Below are 16,887 nucleotides of genomic sequence, written 5' to 3'. Positions count from 1 at the left end.
ACGGGGGCCCTCGGGAGTCCCGGTGAGGTCCTGCTACAGGGTCAGTTTAGGAAAACTGCTGGGGAGGTAAATTTGTGCAGATGCTGTGCCTTTCACCGTCGAGATGTCTGCTGGTGTCTTTTGTACACGTTCTCAACAACCTTCCCTCCAATGTCTGTGACCACCTGGGGCATTGCTGGTGGTGTCACATGAGCTCCCAGGCTAGCAGAGCCGAGCGGCGTCCGCGAGGGGACGTCTGGACTCAGCTGACAGGCTGGGACTGGATGCGTGGGGAGTCCTGCCATGTTATTCCCAGGGTAATCTTGCGTGGATTTATGAGCAGGACTTGGGCGATGTCTTGGGATCGAGCCGGGACATCCATCTACCAGCGCCAAGACAGATCGTCCTCATACAGTACAGCAGCCGCACAGCTGCGCGTGCCCCCCAGGGCAGGACGCCTGGCTGTGGCGTCTACAGCTCCTGGCCGAGACCGGCCTCGTGCGGGACCATCCTCCCAGGCTGTGTGCGAGGGCTGGGGGCCAGGGGCCCCTGGCACGTCCACAGCTCAGTGCCCTGGGTCCCATCCTGCTGGCCCCTCCAGCCCCGTCCACCCCGGGAGCTGTGCCGGGCGCTCAGTCCCCTCTCTCCCCCTCCTTCTGGGCCGAGCCCCTCAGGTCCGCCCTTGGCCACTCCCCCTGCCTCCAGGACCTGCTGCCCCAGATGGTCCCACTGGTGAGCAGGCTCCAGCCTCCCTCCCAGCCCTTCCTTCTGCCTCTGCTTAGGCTCCCCAGAAGCAGCCGCTGCTCACCACAGCCCCGAAGGCGCCCTCCCCGGGCCCCAGCTCCTCCTGTGTGCTTTCCTTTCTCCTGCGCTCCTGGGGCGGCTGCCCCCACCACCATGTGGCCGCGGCACCTTCTCAGCCACCCTCTCCCTGCGGCCTGGCCTCTGCTCCGCCAGCCTCCCGTCCTCTGCCGTGGAGCATGTCTGCGTCACCTCCACCTGAAACGTGACCCGCCTGCGAGGCCCCCCCCCAGCTCCTCTCAGAAGTGTCTGCTCCGTGAACCGTCCCGAAACAGCTCATGGCAGACAGCGCGCTTTTCAGAATTCCCCTGGGGCCAGCTCCAGGCTGCGGGTCAACGCTGTGCTCCTTCCTTCACCCACGCATCCCCTGTGTGTGCCCCCAGCCCTCCCGACGGCTGGATCCGGCTGCTCTGGGTGCCGACACACACCTCTCCTACCTGCCCGCGCGGCCAGCCCACCAGCTCCGAGCTCTGCAACAAGCCCCAGGAGCAAACGCTCCCCACCCACCCCCCCCGAACTTGGTGAGCTCGGGTGCCTTGCACGGGGCCACACGGGAGCAGAGCGACAGCGCTTGCCGGGGGGACACAGGAGGCACGTGCTGTCCTCGTCGCCGGGGCCCAGTGGGCAGCCAGGAGGCCTGGCCTCACCCTCAGTGTCCCCTCACACAGGCCTCAGTCCTTCCCTTGCAGAGAAGGAAGTAGCTGTAAGGAGTCAGAGACTGCTCGCAAAGCAGTAGTAACCCTCCCTGGGGTGGATGAGAGGTGCCTTGAGAGTGTCAGTCTTGAGCTGCGGGAGCCCTACCCAGGGCAGGTCACAGCCCGGGCGATGTTTAAGGTGCAGACATCTGGGGCGCTCTGGGCCCTGATTCAACGTCCTGCACTGCGGGGCCTCCGCCTGCGGCTGAACCCCGGCCGCCTCTGATGGTTCCTGTTGATACACAGAGAACCAGGCGTGTCATGAGGAAGCTGATGGCCAGGAAGTCAAGGAGGACTCACCAAATGAACGTGCTGCCCCAAAGCCCTCGCCGTGGGCCGGAGGAGAGAAGGGGCTGTTGTCACAAAGTGAGTGAACTGGTGGGGATCCTCACCCCAAGGGGAAGCTTCAGTGGAAGGTGCAGACAATTAGATGGACATGAGGCCAATCTCCCTGTAGCCATGGCAGTTCAGAGGAGACCCCTCACCTTTGAAGCAGGCTTTGGAGAGGAAGACCTTCATCTAAAGCATGGCTCTCTTTCTAAGATGCCAAGTATGGCTTTGTGAAAAGAGTGCTTGACTTAGGGTCCAGGGAGCTGGGCTCTGCCACCAGCTTGGATGAGAGACTGGAAAGTCCACTCCCATTTCCTCACCTTGATGGGCTGACGACCACCTTCCAGCATCAAGATTGGGACCCCCCAACGCCTGCTCTGTGGACATCTCCCGTCCTTGTCCTGAGAGTGGACACTCGGAGCCTTCCCTCCGTCCTGGGCACCGGGAAGGTCCGTATGTCTGCTCCTGGGTCAACAGACGCCGGACAGGAGGGTCCCTGGCAGATGCCTTGGTGCCAAGAGGCTGAGGAACCAAGATGGGCCCCTACCCTGGAGTACAAGGGGGTGCGCTCATCATCATGAGGAGGGCCACACCCAGTGCAGAGGCCAAGGAGGCGGCTGGGGCTGGGTGGTGGTGATCAGCTGCAGGTGGGACAGGGCTGCTCCAGGGCCGAGCACAGGGCACCATGGAAGCCGAGACCACCGTCCCCGAACACACAGCAAGTTTATATAGTCAATTACCAAAGTACCGATCACCAATTAGCTTATGGTCAAAAAGCTTCCATTCTTCTTGGTAGTTTCCCCACTCACCTTTTTTCTGCCGTAATCTCCGAGTAAAGATAAAATAAGCCCTTAGCCATTTTTCTGTCACTGTCAGTTTCTCGTTCAGAGTAGACTGACGTTATTCCATGTTCAGATTCTCCGATTTCCCCCCAGAAACCCTTCAGTCCTTTGACTCGAAGCCCCGTTATCCCTGCTCCCCGCCCTGTGCGTTGCCATCGGGGGCCTGATTTGGAGTTCCCAGAGGGGATGACGTGTCCTGCCCAATTTCTCATCACCCTTCTAGCCTGGTATCTGCTCAATAAGAACATGCTGGAAAAATCAGTGAACGACAGAGCCAGCCAAGGCTCCAGCAATGACAGTCCACTCCATGATCCAAGGCGACCCCCCAAGAACAGGCCCAGCTACGAGGGCTCAGAGACAACCACTGGAATGGATGCTTGACCCAGAAAACTCTACAAAAACTCGCTAGTGAATGGGTGCCCGGGAAGGGCTGCGACCGGCCCAAGCGACCAAAACATGCACAACTGAAGCCCCGGGAACCTGGGGGGGCGCGTGGCTGACACGTGTAACTCTGCCCCCATCGTGGCAGCACCGGCCATGCGCCCATGAGCCAGCGCCAGACGGCGGGGGCTGCAGCAGGGACAGCGGCTTCACTGGCCGCTTGTGACTGAAGTGCAGTGTGCCGAGGAGCCTCCTGCAGGCTCTCCCACCCCAGAAAGGGACCCTGCGCTTTCACATCACAGGATGCGAGACGGTGGACCGCAGGAAACCACTCAACAGCTGAACCTGCACTGCAGGCTCCTCTGGAGGGGGGGCCGCAGCCTCAGAACCAGCCCCACCGGCGGGAAGAGTGACGGGACCTTTTCAGGACACGGCCTGCGTGACACTAAGTGGGGGCATGGAAGGCGGAGAGGTGCTCGCGGGGGAGGCGGCTGCGAGCAGCTGGCTGAGCTGTGTCTTGGGGTCACCAGCACCTTAGAAAGATGCGCGGGAGAAGTAGCTCGGTCCCCAACAGCAGCAATGCCGAGTGGCACAAAGCTCCTTCCTGTGACCCAGCAGAGCACGGGTTACAGCCTCCTCACCTGTGGCTTCCAGGTGTGCTGATGCTCTACCTGCTAGTAATTGACTTCTCACGCATGATTCCTTTCATGAGTTTAAGCATAAAAGTTTAACTCAGAGTAGAATTTTTTTCAGCGAGATTTGTCTCCTATAAAAAGTAAAGTTAAAGCCATTACTTTCAGAAAATCAAACCAATACGTAATTATTATTTGAATATCCAAGGCTGGTAGCTGACCTTATTGAGTTTCAAAGTTAGAAGAAATTGCGTACAAAAAGACCCACCCTAAGGAAAAAACAGATCAGGCTGTTTGCCTTATCAGCTCAGAGAGCTATTTGGACGAGAACAAGAACGTACTACATCAGAGAGAAAACTGAAGGGAATGATGGGCCTCACATCACGCTGACCTCAGAAAGGCAGCAGGCGCCCTCTGACCCACATGGATGTAAGGAGGTAAGATGGAGGGAAGTCTGCTCACAAGTCCCACTCGCAGGTCAGCTAAGGACCAGGAACAGATGCTCGTCAGGGAGAGGGGCAACCACCACCTGCCCTTGGGCCAGAGGCAGCGCTGCCTCGGTGCGGGGCCGGGGCGGGGGGTCAGAGAAGAGTTGCAGACGAGGGTCACTCCGCCACGGGACTTTCTGAAGAGAACACGCTCATGAAGCTGCCTAGTTTCCTCTGTGACAAAGAGATGCAGGAAGGAAAGACGAGATGAAAAGTGGGATGTAATTAATTATATTCTGTGTGACACAACCATCACAGAAATAAGCAAGTCTCTTAAAATGATGTTATTTAGTCATATGAGAAGGACGTTCTGATTTCATGCATAGTGGCTTGAAGTCAACCCTCAATTGCTGGTGAAATATTTTACTGTCATGAAGAAATGCAGTCACTAGAGTATTGCTTGTAAGCTACCTAAAAGTCCAGGAGCCTGGGACAGACTAAGGAAATCTGTTAGAATACTACATAGCTCTTAAAAGGAAAGTATAAACCAATTCAGAACGGTTGCCAAATACATTGCTAAAGTTAAAAAAAAAAAAAGAAAAACAAAGTACAGACCAGAGCTGGCTTCCATCTGCACAGTGAAATGGGGAGGGATGCACATACACTGTGCACACGTGAATTCTAAGAGGGAGGGACACACATGCTGTGTATGTATGGCATTTTTTCTATGTGCATATATCACAATTTTTAATATGAAGTTTTTCATTAATTTGTTCAGCAAAAGCTTATTTGACACCTTTTTAAATGCCAAGTGCTGTGCAGGATCTTGTGGCTGCAAGGACAGTGGACAACGTCGTAGAGGGACCGACAGCACAGAGTGGGGAGTTATGGCCCAGAGGCCACAGCACGCCCTGGAGAAGAGAAGCAGGACGTCCACGCCTCCTGAGAGTCGCCCTCCTGGAGCTGGGAGCTGGAGCTGGAGCTGGAGCTGGAGCACGCCCACTGCATGGGCGTGTCTTGGGAAAAGGCACTGGCAGCTTTGCTCCGGACTCTTTTTGAGGACGTCTGTAGAGCAACAGCCTTGGCAGACAGAGAGTGCGGCCCTCAGGCTGACCTCAATAACCAAGAATGCATCTTTCTCTGGAGCGGAGTTTGGGCAGGACACCAGCAGCCTCCTTGTGACACTGGGGTCCCCCAAGTTCAGGCTCCTCAGCCAGGACAAAAGCGCACCGTGGGCCTCTCCACACAGGTCCTGAGGGGCCTGGGGAAAAGGGAACCCACAGGAGTGGGAGCGTGGCGCCCACACTGCCCGCGCTGCCAGGAGCAGGTTCCCTCTGATGATGCTGTCTGACAGCGCCCGTGCCTTCTGCGGGCATCCGGGAAACCGTGGCAGGGTGACTTGTTAGCCTGAAGGGGGCAGTATCCATGCCCGCCACAGCTCCTTGACAAGTGGATCAAAGTTAGTCCAGTATTCTTTGTTTGAGAAACGTCAGAGAAAAGTAAGTTCTTTCGTCTAGCACCTCCCCGGGGCCCCGGTCTTGAGCTAATGTTCACTGTCATACCCACCTCAGCCACGGCCCAGGACCGTGGGTCCTTCAGGACCTGGCCCAGACTGTGGAGCTGTCAAGAAACATGGGTACCTCCTTGTCCTTCCGAAATATAGGTCACATTCCACCACCACCACCACCGCCCCCCCTCCCCGCCCCGATCTGGGCAAAAATGATGTGAAGTCACAGGGAAGTTCCCATGTGACCCACGCACAGGCAGGAACACCGGGCGGAGCTGGAGAGCTGAGTCACTGCTTACCACCGCGGTCAGCACCCCCCGTGCGGGGACAGAGCTGCCTTGAGCTATATTCTCAGGCATCCGTGGCCTGACTGCCTCATTGGCAGGATCAAGTTAGTCTTAGCTATGAATCAGTATTAGCTCACAAAGCTCTAAATACCTCCTAAGCTTTCCTTTTTTACAAAGTGAATCCCTTAAAGGGGTTTAGAATTAAAATTGGTTTTGTCTAGATTTATGTGTTGGTTTGTTTGAATTTGGATTCAACATGTAATAAAAAGAATTCCTTGTTAGACTTATACAAATTATCTCAGTAGAACTGAAAACTCATTTTCTTGCGTCTTTGGTGCTCTTTCACACCCATCGCTTGTAGCTCCTACAGACCCTCAATATCTCATCTCACTTTCAATTTCGTGAAGCAGGTGCACACTGTTGGCCCTGGAATCGCCCGCACCCCATCCAGCTGCAAGGCCTTCACTCAGCTCCCAGCTCGCTTCATCTATAGTACCTTCGTTCTGGTAACTCAGTACTATTTATATCCTTGGTATTCGAGCCATGCAGATCTCAAAGAGCAACAAGAAAAACGGGAATTTAGAACACGAGTTGCCTTTCTACAGAAAGCCGAGGGCACCAGGCCGGCTACCGTGGCGTCACCTCCTTCCCAAGGGCGGCTGCCATCCGCGAGCTCTTGCCACGGGTCAAAGGTGAAAGGGCTCAGGGGCAGGTATTTTTGCTGTCAAGCTATTATTAAAATAAGAGCCTTCAATATAAGAAAATGTCCAAGGACTGATACTTGTCATTGCAAAGAGTGAATGACACCTTTCCCTATGGCTCCAAACAGGGGAGATGTTTTATGGCCTTTACCTAAGACGTTCTTTCTGCTCAAGCTGATGCCAAGATCTTCACAGGCTGTGCCGTCCACTGTCCAGCACGTCTGTGTGGGTCACACACAGGTCACCCTGAGGAACGCTGAACCAGGCAGCAGAGCCTGCGAGGGAGCCCTGTTGAGTGTTTTAAACGTCCCGGCCCATCTTTGCACCACGAGGGGCTCCCCAACTGGGGCCCGCCTGGCCCAGCTGCCACGCAGAGAGCAACCTGGCAGCTCAGGCAGCAACCACACAGGAGGTCTGCCTGCTCCTGAAGAACTTTTTAAAAAGTACTCATTGCAAACTTTAAGAACTGGAGCATTTTACCTAGAGTTTGCATTTCTGACGTCCTGTGAAAATAGGAAGCTGGGCAATTCGGCGCTTGCATTTCTCCAGAGCAAGAAGTAGGTGGTGAGGGACATTCCCCACATCCCCGCGGCCAAACGCCACCCTGCCCGGCCACACGCCACGGCTCACACTCGGGCACTGCTGGCCAGGGAACAGGGACAGACCCGAGCCCTTGGAAGGAGCAGAACTAAAAGGACACTGTTTTGAGCTAATTAAGGCCACACTCCATCTACCGGAGCCAACCAGAGGTGAAGAGTCTTTTTATTAAAGAAACCTGATCAAGGACCACGCACCCTACTGCACAATGGACAGAACTAGCCTCCTTGGACTCGCCCTTTTCCCCCAGGTGCCACATCTGTCAAGGTGAGTTGTGGACACAAACGTGCAGGTGCTGCACCCGATGCCTGGTCAACCCTGACCCAGCGCGAGGGCGTCTCCTCCAAGGGAAAGTCACAGCCAAACTCCATTCCTTAAAAGTTACGTGTTCCCTGCCGCGTGCTCTGCCAGTTTTGTCGTGCTGACAAATGTTCTGGTGAGTACGGGGAGTGAAGAGTGACAAGAAAGGGGCACTAAGATGGTACTTCGGGGATTTCCCCCAAAACAGCAGTTATGGGAGGGGCGAGGGGAGGGGAGCAGTTCCCAGGTGAACGTGAGGGACAGGTGGGCTGTGGGCAGAGGATTTATCAACAGTCATCAGCTGACTACAATTCAGTATGCCTTCCATTATGTCAGCGGGAAAGTTCTCCTCCCTTCCTGCTCTGAGAGTGTCTGCATGTGTCCGGAGCCTGTGGCCGAGGGCCCGGCAGCGTGTCCGGTGACAGCTGTAGGAACTGGAGGTACTCAGCCCCGGGAAGAGGAAGCAGAGCTGTGAGCCCGCTCAGTGCCCGCAGATGCCCCACGTGAAAAAGGGGTTCTGTTCACGGCTGCCCCCCATTCATGCCAGTGCGCGGATGCCGCTTATGGGCAGCCTCAGAGCCCAACAACTAGACTGCCCGATAATGGCGTGAGGGGTCAGAGGCCCCTCCCTCGGAAGTCTCCCAACAGAGGCCAAGGGTCACCCACTGCGGATGTGGCAGACAGTGCCCCACCCCCATTCAGGAGGCCTCGTGGACAGTGTGCTGTGCTCACTGGACCTGGTCCCTGCCACCGACTAGGTGCTCCCAAGGGTTTCAGCCTGTCTCCTCTCGGCATTTAGCTCCCCTAAGTCTCTTAAATTTCTCTGAGGGAACAGACCTCAGTGGCCATGACAACTGTCTTGTCCTGAGACCCTGGTTGGCAAGACCTGGCCTCATGGATCCTAGTAGCTGGCTAGTGGTCACACGTGGCTTTGCACAGCATAGATCCTCAGGCCACGTTTGAGCCACCTTGCTTGCCTTCCTCTGGACAGAGTTCGAGCAGAACTTTTGGAACACATGGCTCTCGGGATCTCGTGTACACTGCAGAATCACAGGTCTTGAAGGCTGGAAGGAACCCTACAGCCAGAGTCTTCATTTTTCAGCCGAGGGCGTGGAGGCTCCAGGGGCACAGGAAGGGGCACACCAGAGCTGCTGGTCACCTATGAATACCTGACATGTGTGGTCCGAATTGTGATGCACCGTGAGTGCAAAATGTACACTGAGTTTCCAAGATTTAATGTACAAAAAAGTAAAATTTGGGCTTCCCTGGTGGCGCAGTGGTTGAGAGTCCGCCTGCCGAGGCAGGGGACACGGGTTCGGGCCCCGGTCCGGGAAGATCCCACATGCCGCGGAGCGGCTAGGCCCGTGAGCCATGGCCGCTGAGCCTGCGCGTCCGGAGCCTGTGCTCCGCAACGGGAGAGGCCACAGCAGTGAGAGGCCCGCGTACCGCAAAAAAAAAAAAAAAAAAAAAAAAAAAAAAGTAAAATTTCTCATCAATGTTTTATATTGATTACAAGTTAAAATGATCATGATTCAGATATATTTGGATAAATAAAATATATTTTAAAAATTAAAATCACGTTTCTTTTCACTTATTTTAACGTGGCTACTAGAAAGTTCAAGATCACCCATGAGGCTTGCACCCTGCTTCTACTGGGCAGCACAGGTCTGAACACGCCCATGTCTGTGACTCCCATCTGAGGCCTCCGCAGGACACCAGACTTTGAACACATGGCTGTACTTTGATTTTAATTTTTTTTCTTGAGGAGAACAAATGATGACACAGAACAGAGAAAAAGAAAACGGAAGGACAAGAGGTTTTTGCTATTGTTTATGATCTGGATGTTATCCCAGAGCCTTCAAAGTTTACAGATACGAGATGGTGCCCAGGGTGAGTGCACGTTGTCCTGGCATTGCTTCTGGGACGTAGAGAAGTAAAGTCAGCAAGCTCACTGCACTCATAACCGGTCTGTCCTTCAGGAAAGCAAAAGTCTCATTTTCCTGTTTGATTTCTGATAAATTCCCACCATTCTTAACTGGATCAAAATCATCTGTGATGTAACTTAAGAATTTTAAATGCAAGAAATCGCATGAATACTCATTCCATGGAAAATGGAGTTGCTTTTGCAAAGTGTAACAACGCCCATTAAATGACTTCAGTAACTGCTGCTACTATCTCAGACCACGGAAACGATCACTGTTAAGGGTGAGGCTTTCTTTTAAAAGGTTTGTGTGAATGATCCCCCCGCCCCAAACACACCCCGCTGCCCACTACTCACAATGCTATGAGTTTTGCCAGCAGTTCATTAAACGACAGTGGAAGCAGACTTTTTTTAAAACACACAGGTGACCTTAAACGCCAGTTCTCCGAGTCTGGTGCAAGCGACTTGCACGTCGGCTCGTGCACACCATCCGGGCACAGTCCACTCGCCAGGGACCTGCCTTACCTTTGAACGTTTCTGTTTGGGCCCTTAAAATCTCTGCACATCTTGTTTCTTCCTCCTGTATTTCCAGATGAAACCGGCATTCCGGGTGAATGCTGTTCACCTGCTCAAGGTTAAAAGAAACAGAAATAACTGAAAATTCCACTATAATGGGGAAGTCAAGTAAAATTTCTACATAAAAGCCCTCAAAACTTCACAGTTCTAAACTGCTTCCAAACTAACACTCATTTAAAAGCAATCACGTTCATATTTTGGCATGGTTATTTGAAAAAAAGCTTCACTATTTACTTTGTAAAGGAATTAGTAAACAAATATAAAACCTGATAGAATTTTTTTTCTGGGCAGGAAAACAAACTTACTAACGTAATACATTTTATGTTGTTAGTACTAATTTGGTGGCAATAGAGCTCTTTAATCCAATAATCTTTCAATATTCGAGTCCTCCACTTCATAGCCCTTGATTTAATCAAAGTAAATACATGTTTACTCCTAAGCCCATTCTCAATGACTGCACACAACCCCAGACGCCAGCGTGCTTCATCTAAGGCCAGGCTCTGGAAAGCCCTAATAGGATAACTTTATTTTTAGAGGCTGCAGGTCACATTCAAAACTGAACTTTAGAATTTGGTGTGAAGGAGCTTTTCAAAAAGATAAGGGGTGAGTAGGGAGAGGCCTGGGTGAGAGTCACAGCACTGAGGTTTCCACTGAGCAAGACGTGGGGGACTTCCCGTCAGGCTCCATCACAGGAACTAAAGATGTGACACAAACGGTGAACAACATTGTCCATCAACGTGCGCAAAAGACAAAGCCACATACTGTTTCAGTCTTGGAAGACAATATTCTCTGGTCTCTATTTTCACAAAGGTCCAACTTTCTCTTTTTTTTTTGGCCACCTCCCACTGCCCACAAATACGCTGTAGGCTGGAGCTGTGCCCCCCTGCTCTCATGTAAGAACAAACTTTTTACTAAAGAAAACCATACTCTTGCGTATATTATGGCCATCTATGTTTAATTATCCTACTATTGAAATAAGTCAACAGAATTCTAACCAGGAATAACATTTCCTAACAAAATTGAGAAGAAACTTAATGCTGAATACTTTTGCCACATTTACCCTCATTTTTAAAAAGACCTGAAGCTTGGGTCCCCCTCACCGCCCCCCACCCCCGGCTCATCACTGGGCAGCCACCACTGTACAAACTCCTGGTTTCAGGCTGTATTTTTCACACCTGAACAAGTCAACAGCTTAAATTTCAGATTTAGGGAAATTATTTTGCCTTAAAAAGAAAAATGGATTTCTGTTAAGGTATTAAAAGACACCATGATATCTGACATTCTTGGAATATGCACAGCAATGACTTATTTGGGGACATCCTAGACGTTAAAGCAGCATTAACCGTAATAATTCCTGGTACTTTTAACTAGCTCTTTCAAAGCACTAAAATTAGTAGGGAGGTTCTTATCCTCACAGCATCCCTCTGAGGGAGGAAAGACTTGGTCTGCCTTCACACTAGACAAGGGAGTTTGGCAACCCTGAGGAGTGGGCTAGGTTCATGCCCTCCTGGAACCCAAAATATCCTCAGCAATGACAACTTTCTCTAAATAGCTCCATCCTTGGCTCCACAACCTTAAGGGGGATATGAGTCAATACAGACAGTGATCTGGCCGCGATAGAAAATGCGAACGTGTACACACGCCAACACTGACTCCAGTCTGTCAGAGAGGGAAGCAAGAAATAGGGTTCACAGTTTTTGTGGGTTTTTTCCAAGGGTCTTCGAATAAAAGGAAGAATTGCTGAGAATTAAATAATCTACAAATACACTCATTTAACAAATTTCTATTCAGCATATCGTTTCTTCCGGTGCTCTTAAATAATGATTAAAAAAATCAACTTTCTGTAGCTGCATCTGTAGCGTCTCCCTGACACACACTGAAGCAAAACAAAACGCAGCAACAGTACTAGGAGACGGAAAGGGAAGTAGTTAAAGACAAAGCTAACTGCAATTTCCCTCGGAAACGTGAGGCCTGCGGAGGTGACCAAGCCCGACCCACCACCCGACTCGGGCGTCCCTGGGCCCGCGAACCGTCCTCGCCGGCCACAGCCTCCGGGAGGACGCGGCCGGACCCGCTCCGCTGGGAAGGGCGTCGAGCAAGAAACTGGATCTTATTCCCAGCGAACCCGGGACGGTGGAGGGGACAGAGCAAACGCATCCTCCCAGCCCGTCTCCAACCCGGCCGGGCGGGGAGCTCGCTTCTTCGCGCTCGGCGGGGACGGTCCAGAGCGTCCCCGGCGGCCCTGCTCCCTCCCGCGAGCCCGGCGGGCGGGTGGGGACCCCGAGACCAGCCCCGCTCCCCGCGCCCCCAGCCCAGCCCGCGGCCGGACTCGGGAGCGCAGCGCAGCCGGGCGCGGGGGCGCTCCCTCCGGGGAGGGCGGCGCGCAGGGCAGGGCGGGCGGGGGCTGGGGTCGCACTCACTGGGGCGAGCAGCCAGCCGCAGCAGGTCAGCAGCGCGGGCGGCAGCAGCGCGGGCGCCCTCATCCCGGCTCCGCGGCACGGACCTGGGCCGGGCAGCCCGTGCGCAGCGACGCGGCTCCCGCCTCCCGAGGTCCTTGCGCGGCGCCCGGCGGCTGCCGACAAGTCCCCTGCCCGGGTTGTGCCCCGAGGCTGCCGCTCCGCCCCCGCGGTACCCCGTCCCCGCCCCGCGCTCCCCGCGGCCCCCGCCCCCGAGCTCCCTTCCGTCCCGGCGCCGGGTATCCGCCCCACGTCCCGCCCCGCTCCCTTACCGCCCCCTCCGTCGGTATCCCCCTCCCCGCGCCCCTGGCCCCTCCCTTGTAAGCCCCGTGCTGGGCTCGCTCCCCCCGACAGTTCAGCAGCGGGTGAGGGGTGCGCACAGGTGGGCGTGCTGGGCCAGCACAACTCGGAGGAAGAGGTGGGCGGGAGAGCGACTCGGGAGGGACCCACTTTGGGGTCAGAGACCGGCCCTTACTTGTGTCCTTGTTAAACAACCTAAAGACCCCCAAGAAGGTGGCAGGAAGAGCATGTGGGCTGCCTTGGAAGCCACTGGAGTTGGTTGGGGCAACCGAAAACCTAGAAAAAGACGCGTGGAGTGCATCTTGGTGGGGGCAGACTTGGCGCGGTGGCTGGTCTTCAGTCCTGCCCGTGTCTCCCCCTGCTGCAGAGGTGGGCCATGGGTGCCGCTGGCTGCAGGGGCCTTGGACCCGGCCTCATCCCACACCTGCCTCGGAACCTCCGGAAGGATAGTGTGGCGTAAAAGCCAGTAGTTATCCAGCACGAGGAGAAGCGCTGGAAATGAAATAAAACAGGAAATTTTGTTGTGGTTTTAACTTTTTATTTGAAAATAATTTCAAACTAACAGAAAAGTAAGACTAGGACAAAGGACATCTTTTCACCCTTTATTTAGATTCAGCTATTAAAGTTTTACCTCACTGGCTTTGTCATTTGTATTCTCTCTGACCACACTCATGCCCCAATAGATCCATCAATAACTTCGTCTGTCTGTCATCTCTCTATCCATCAGCCATTAATCCTCTATCTATCACCTATCATCTGTCTTTCTGTCTGGTGGGGAACAGTAGCAGAGACAGGATTTGGACTCGGGCTGAGATCTGGACTCTGGGTATGCAGCTCGGGATCTGGAAGCTTATTGACTCTGGATCCAATTTGACAAATATTTCTTTTACTCACTATTTGAAGCTGGACAAGCAATGAACTTTGAGCCAAGTGCCTGTGTAAATGAGAGTGGCGATACCTGCTCCTCACCTCGAGGGTCAGGTTGCAGTGAGAATCTAGATTCTTTATGTGTGTGTAAATACTGTGCTCTAGTCCAGCAGATGGGGGTGTGTCATTGCGAGAAAAAGTGTGGTAAGAACGAGATACAGGCAAATGGGTGGGGAGGAGGGAAGGGGGTAGGGAGGAGGAGGGGTGAAGGGGGAGGAGGAGGAGGGAGAGGAGGAGGAGGGGAAGGGAGAGGAGAGGGGAAGGGGGAGGGGAGGAGGGGGAGGGGAGGGGGAGGGGGAGGAGGAAGGGGAGGGGAGGGGGAGGGGGAGGAGGAAGGGGAGGGGAGGGGAGGAGAAGTCCATTTTTCCTGGGAGGAGCTTGGTGGAGTGAATGTCTAAATGGGACTGAAAAATGGTTAAGAGTGAGAGATCAGAATGGAGGGAGACAGCATCTCAATCAGATGGAGCACCTGGACAGAAGCCCAAGGGACAAGGATTGTGCTGGGCGCATCAGAGTAAGAAAGATGGTCAACTCCGGCGGCCTGGGGCCCTGAAAGACAATCTTCACTCAGTGGAGAGCAAAATCTGGATTATATGAGAGTAGAAACTTTTAAACGCTGAGAATGCACAGCACAAGGTTCTTTATAGTCTGACTGTTCTTTCCTTGTTCGGAATGGATGTTAGGATGGGTGGTACTTATATTTGTCAATTAAAGGTTACTCTGTTTCTTTTGGGTAAATGGCCATTCTTCCAAGAATTTTTCCACTTCCCCTTGCAGGGAGTGTGGTCTGTTTGTACCCAGGGCTTCTGGGAGAAGGGCTCCTCTGTGGGTGCCTGATGTGGTGGGACTGGTGGTCTTGTCTCTGGACCTCTGTCACTGGCCCCCTAAGGTGTGGCAGCCCCCTGGCTGTGCTGTGCTGATGCCTGCGGAAGCGTGGGTCCCTGCCCCCTCTCTGGTCCCAAGGACCCCACTTCTGTCTCCTGCTCCTGCGGCCTCTTCTGACCTGGACCACGCGGCCCTGGACACCAGCACCTGCCTGCCTGTGTTCTGAGGCCCCAGGTGGGGCGGACCCTGTGAGGCACTTGTCAGTTGCCCTCCTCACCCTCCTGCCTGGACACCCTCGCCCCTCTCTGCTCCCATACCTGCGGCTTCCCCGGGTTTCCAGGCTGAGCTTTGAGGGGAGAGAACCAAATCTCTGATGGTGGAAGCTGTCCCCACATGTCAGAAGCCTGGAAACCTATGGATTCAGTGAGAGAAGCCTTGGGCCTTCGTGATCAGGAGAGTGAAATCGCTTCAGAAATAAATGCCTTGCTGGTACTTTATACTTTGTCCAAAAGAGGACGGAAGCCTCACATGACTCTCTGAGGTTCGCCTGGTCCCTCTGCTCTGTCTGGATGAGTAATTCTGGGACCACGTCAGCTTGGAGGGAGGGGACATGCCCACAGCCCCCAGGTACATCTTTAACTTGTACCTATGAAGAAACACAGCATTTGCCTGTGTCCCTCTTTTCGTGTCTTTTGAAAGCTGGGAGACCAGACTTCAATGAAAAATTTACTTCTTCCTCCCCCTAAAAAAGACAGGGGAGTTGGAGCTTTAAGTCCTTTGCCCACTCACAGCTGTGATTGGGGGGATGTGCAGGCGGTCGGGGGAGCACTCTTCTGAGCTTGGACTCTGGCCTTGTGCCTCGTGGGTTCCTGGAAGAAAACTTAGAGCGTGTCTTCTTTGGCTGTGTCCTGGGTCCTATAGGCACAGGGCATCCTGGCCCCTCGGTGGCCCCAGCACTCGCACTACAGTGTGGCACTGAGCTGGTGTCCCACGTGTGCTTGTCACATAGACTGAATTAGATCCCCAGGCCATGGAGCAGAATTCCTAATACGTGCTTGGCCTCCTTCTCAAGATGATTATGAAGATAAAATCAAATACCAGCCATGGAAAGGCTTCACAAACATTTTTTAAAGTGTACAGATGTGAAGTGCTGCCTTGGGGATGGGCCCCTCTTGGCCCACTGCTGCTCTGTGCCCACCTCGGCACTCACAGGCTAAGCCTGGGCTCTGGCCTCAGGACAGGTCAGCAACCCGCTTGACCTGCTCAACTGCCCTGTGTGGTTTCCAGCCCCTTCTGTTTTCAACTCTAACCGACCTGTCCAGTGAGACGGATTCATTAGGGCAAAGCTCCCTTACAGCTGCATCCCTGCAAGATCCCAGTGGTCCTGGGCCCTTTTCTAGTGACAGTCTTTCTTCCAGACATGAAAAAGCCCAGTACTAGGGATGGCAAAGCTCTTGACTTCCTTAAAGGTGAAAGGTCTCTCGCCACAACCCAGTCCTGCCGCAGGCCCTGAAACTGCGGTTAGGAGCTGTGGACAGCGGTGTGAGCGTGAGGTGGGGCATCTCTCCTCTGCCCCCTCCACTGCCGCAGGCTGGGCGTCCTCCAGGGTCAAAGGGAGGGTGGGAGGCGTCAGAACGCCCTACTTACTGGTACAGCTGGGGCTGCTTTTGTGAGTTCCTCAGGCCTCTCCTGACCCAGAGTCCTGCAGCCCCTCAATGCAGAGGGAGGACGCCTCTTAGGATGCCTGCTGCCCCCAGAGGTTTCCCTTCCGTCGGGATCAGCCTCCCTCCCCAGACAGTCCTCTCAGGAGAAGACTTTCAGATGGTCCCCGGTGCCGGCATCTGGCTAATGAGAAGAAAAGCATATCCTTTGCTTTGCCAAACAAGAAGCGGGCTGCGGCAGCTGGGCAGCCCGCCAGCTGTGGCCTCTCCTTCTGACTCCCAGGCCAGAGCCAGAGCCATCCCTTCCGCCCGCAGAGGACTCAGGCCGAGCTCCCCAAATGGATCTTGAGGCCCCTCCACTTGGTTTGAGGGCGGGAAAGTACGCCCAGCACCTTTACGGAGAAGGGAGATGGTGAGCCCAGTGGACACTTGCTGGCGAGAATCCCCCCTGCCAGAGCCTTCTCTGACCAGCCTGGAGGTGGGTCCCGAATGGAGCTCACAGACCCTCGGGCTCACGCCCCTGGCAATACGCTGTTGACGGTCTAGCCCCTCAACTTGGATGTGGGGGACTTGATCATAACTGTGTTGGCCTTTGGGCTTGAACACTGACATAACTGGCTGAGCTGTCCCGACGTCTGTTACATTAACTCTCAGGCCCGCGGCCCGGAGGACTTCAGAGACATCTGGAGAGAGACCTGTCCTCAGGGGTTCCCAAGAGGAAAGGAAGCAAGGTCGTGGTGT

The 16,887-nt window shown here is 54.1% G+C and overlaps 1 protein-coding gene across 1 annotated transcript in view; it reads right to left on the bottom strand.

Annotated features, from left to right (window-relative positions):
* Positions 1-12,545, bottom strand: part of VIPR2 (vasoactive intestinal peptide receptor 2) — a 68,765-nt gene extending 56,220 nt beyond the window's left edge. The window contains exons 1-2 of the mRNA XM_030854390.3: positions 12,398-12,545; positions 9,927-10,026 (exon numbers count right to left, since the gene is read on the bottom strand). Coding sequence (XP_030710250.1) covers positions 9,927-10,026; positions 12,398-12,460 — 163 coding nt within the window. The 5' untranslated portion in view covers positions 12,461-12,545. The remainder of the gene's footprint in view (positions 1-9,926; positions 10,027-12,397) is intronic.
* Positions 12,546-16,887: the final 4,342 nt, after the last annotated feature.

This window comes from Globicephala melas, chromosome 9, assembly GCF_963455315.2.
Source record: "Globicephala melas chromosome 9, mGloMel1.2, whole genome shotgun sequence".
NCBI classification, from domain to species: Eukaryota; Metazoa; Chordata; class Mammalia; order Artiodactyla; family Delphinidae; genus Globicephala; species Globicephala melas.
The sequence above is the reverse complement of the archived record's forward strand: the minus strand, read 5'-3'. Positions and strand labels throughout refer to the sequence as shown.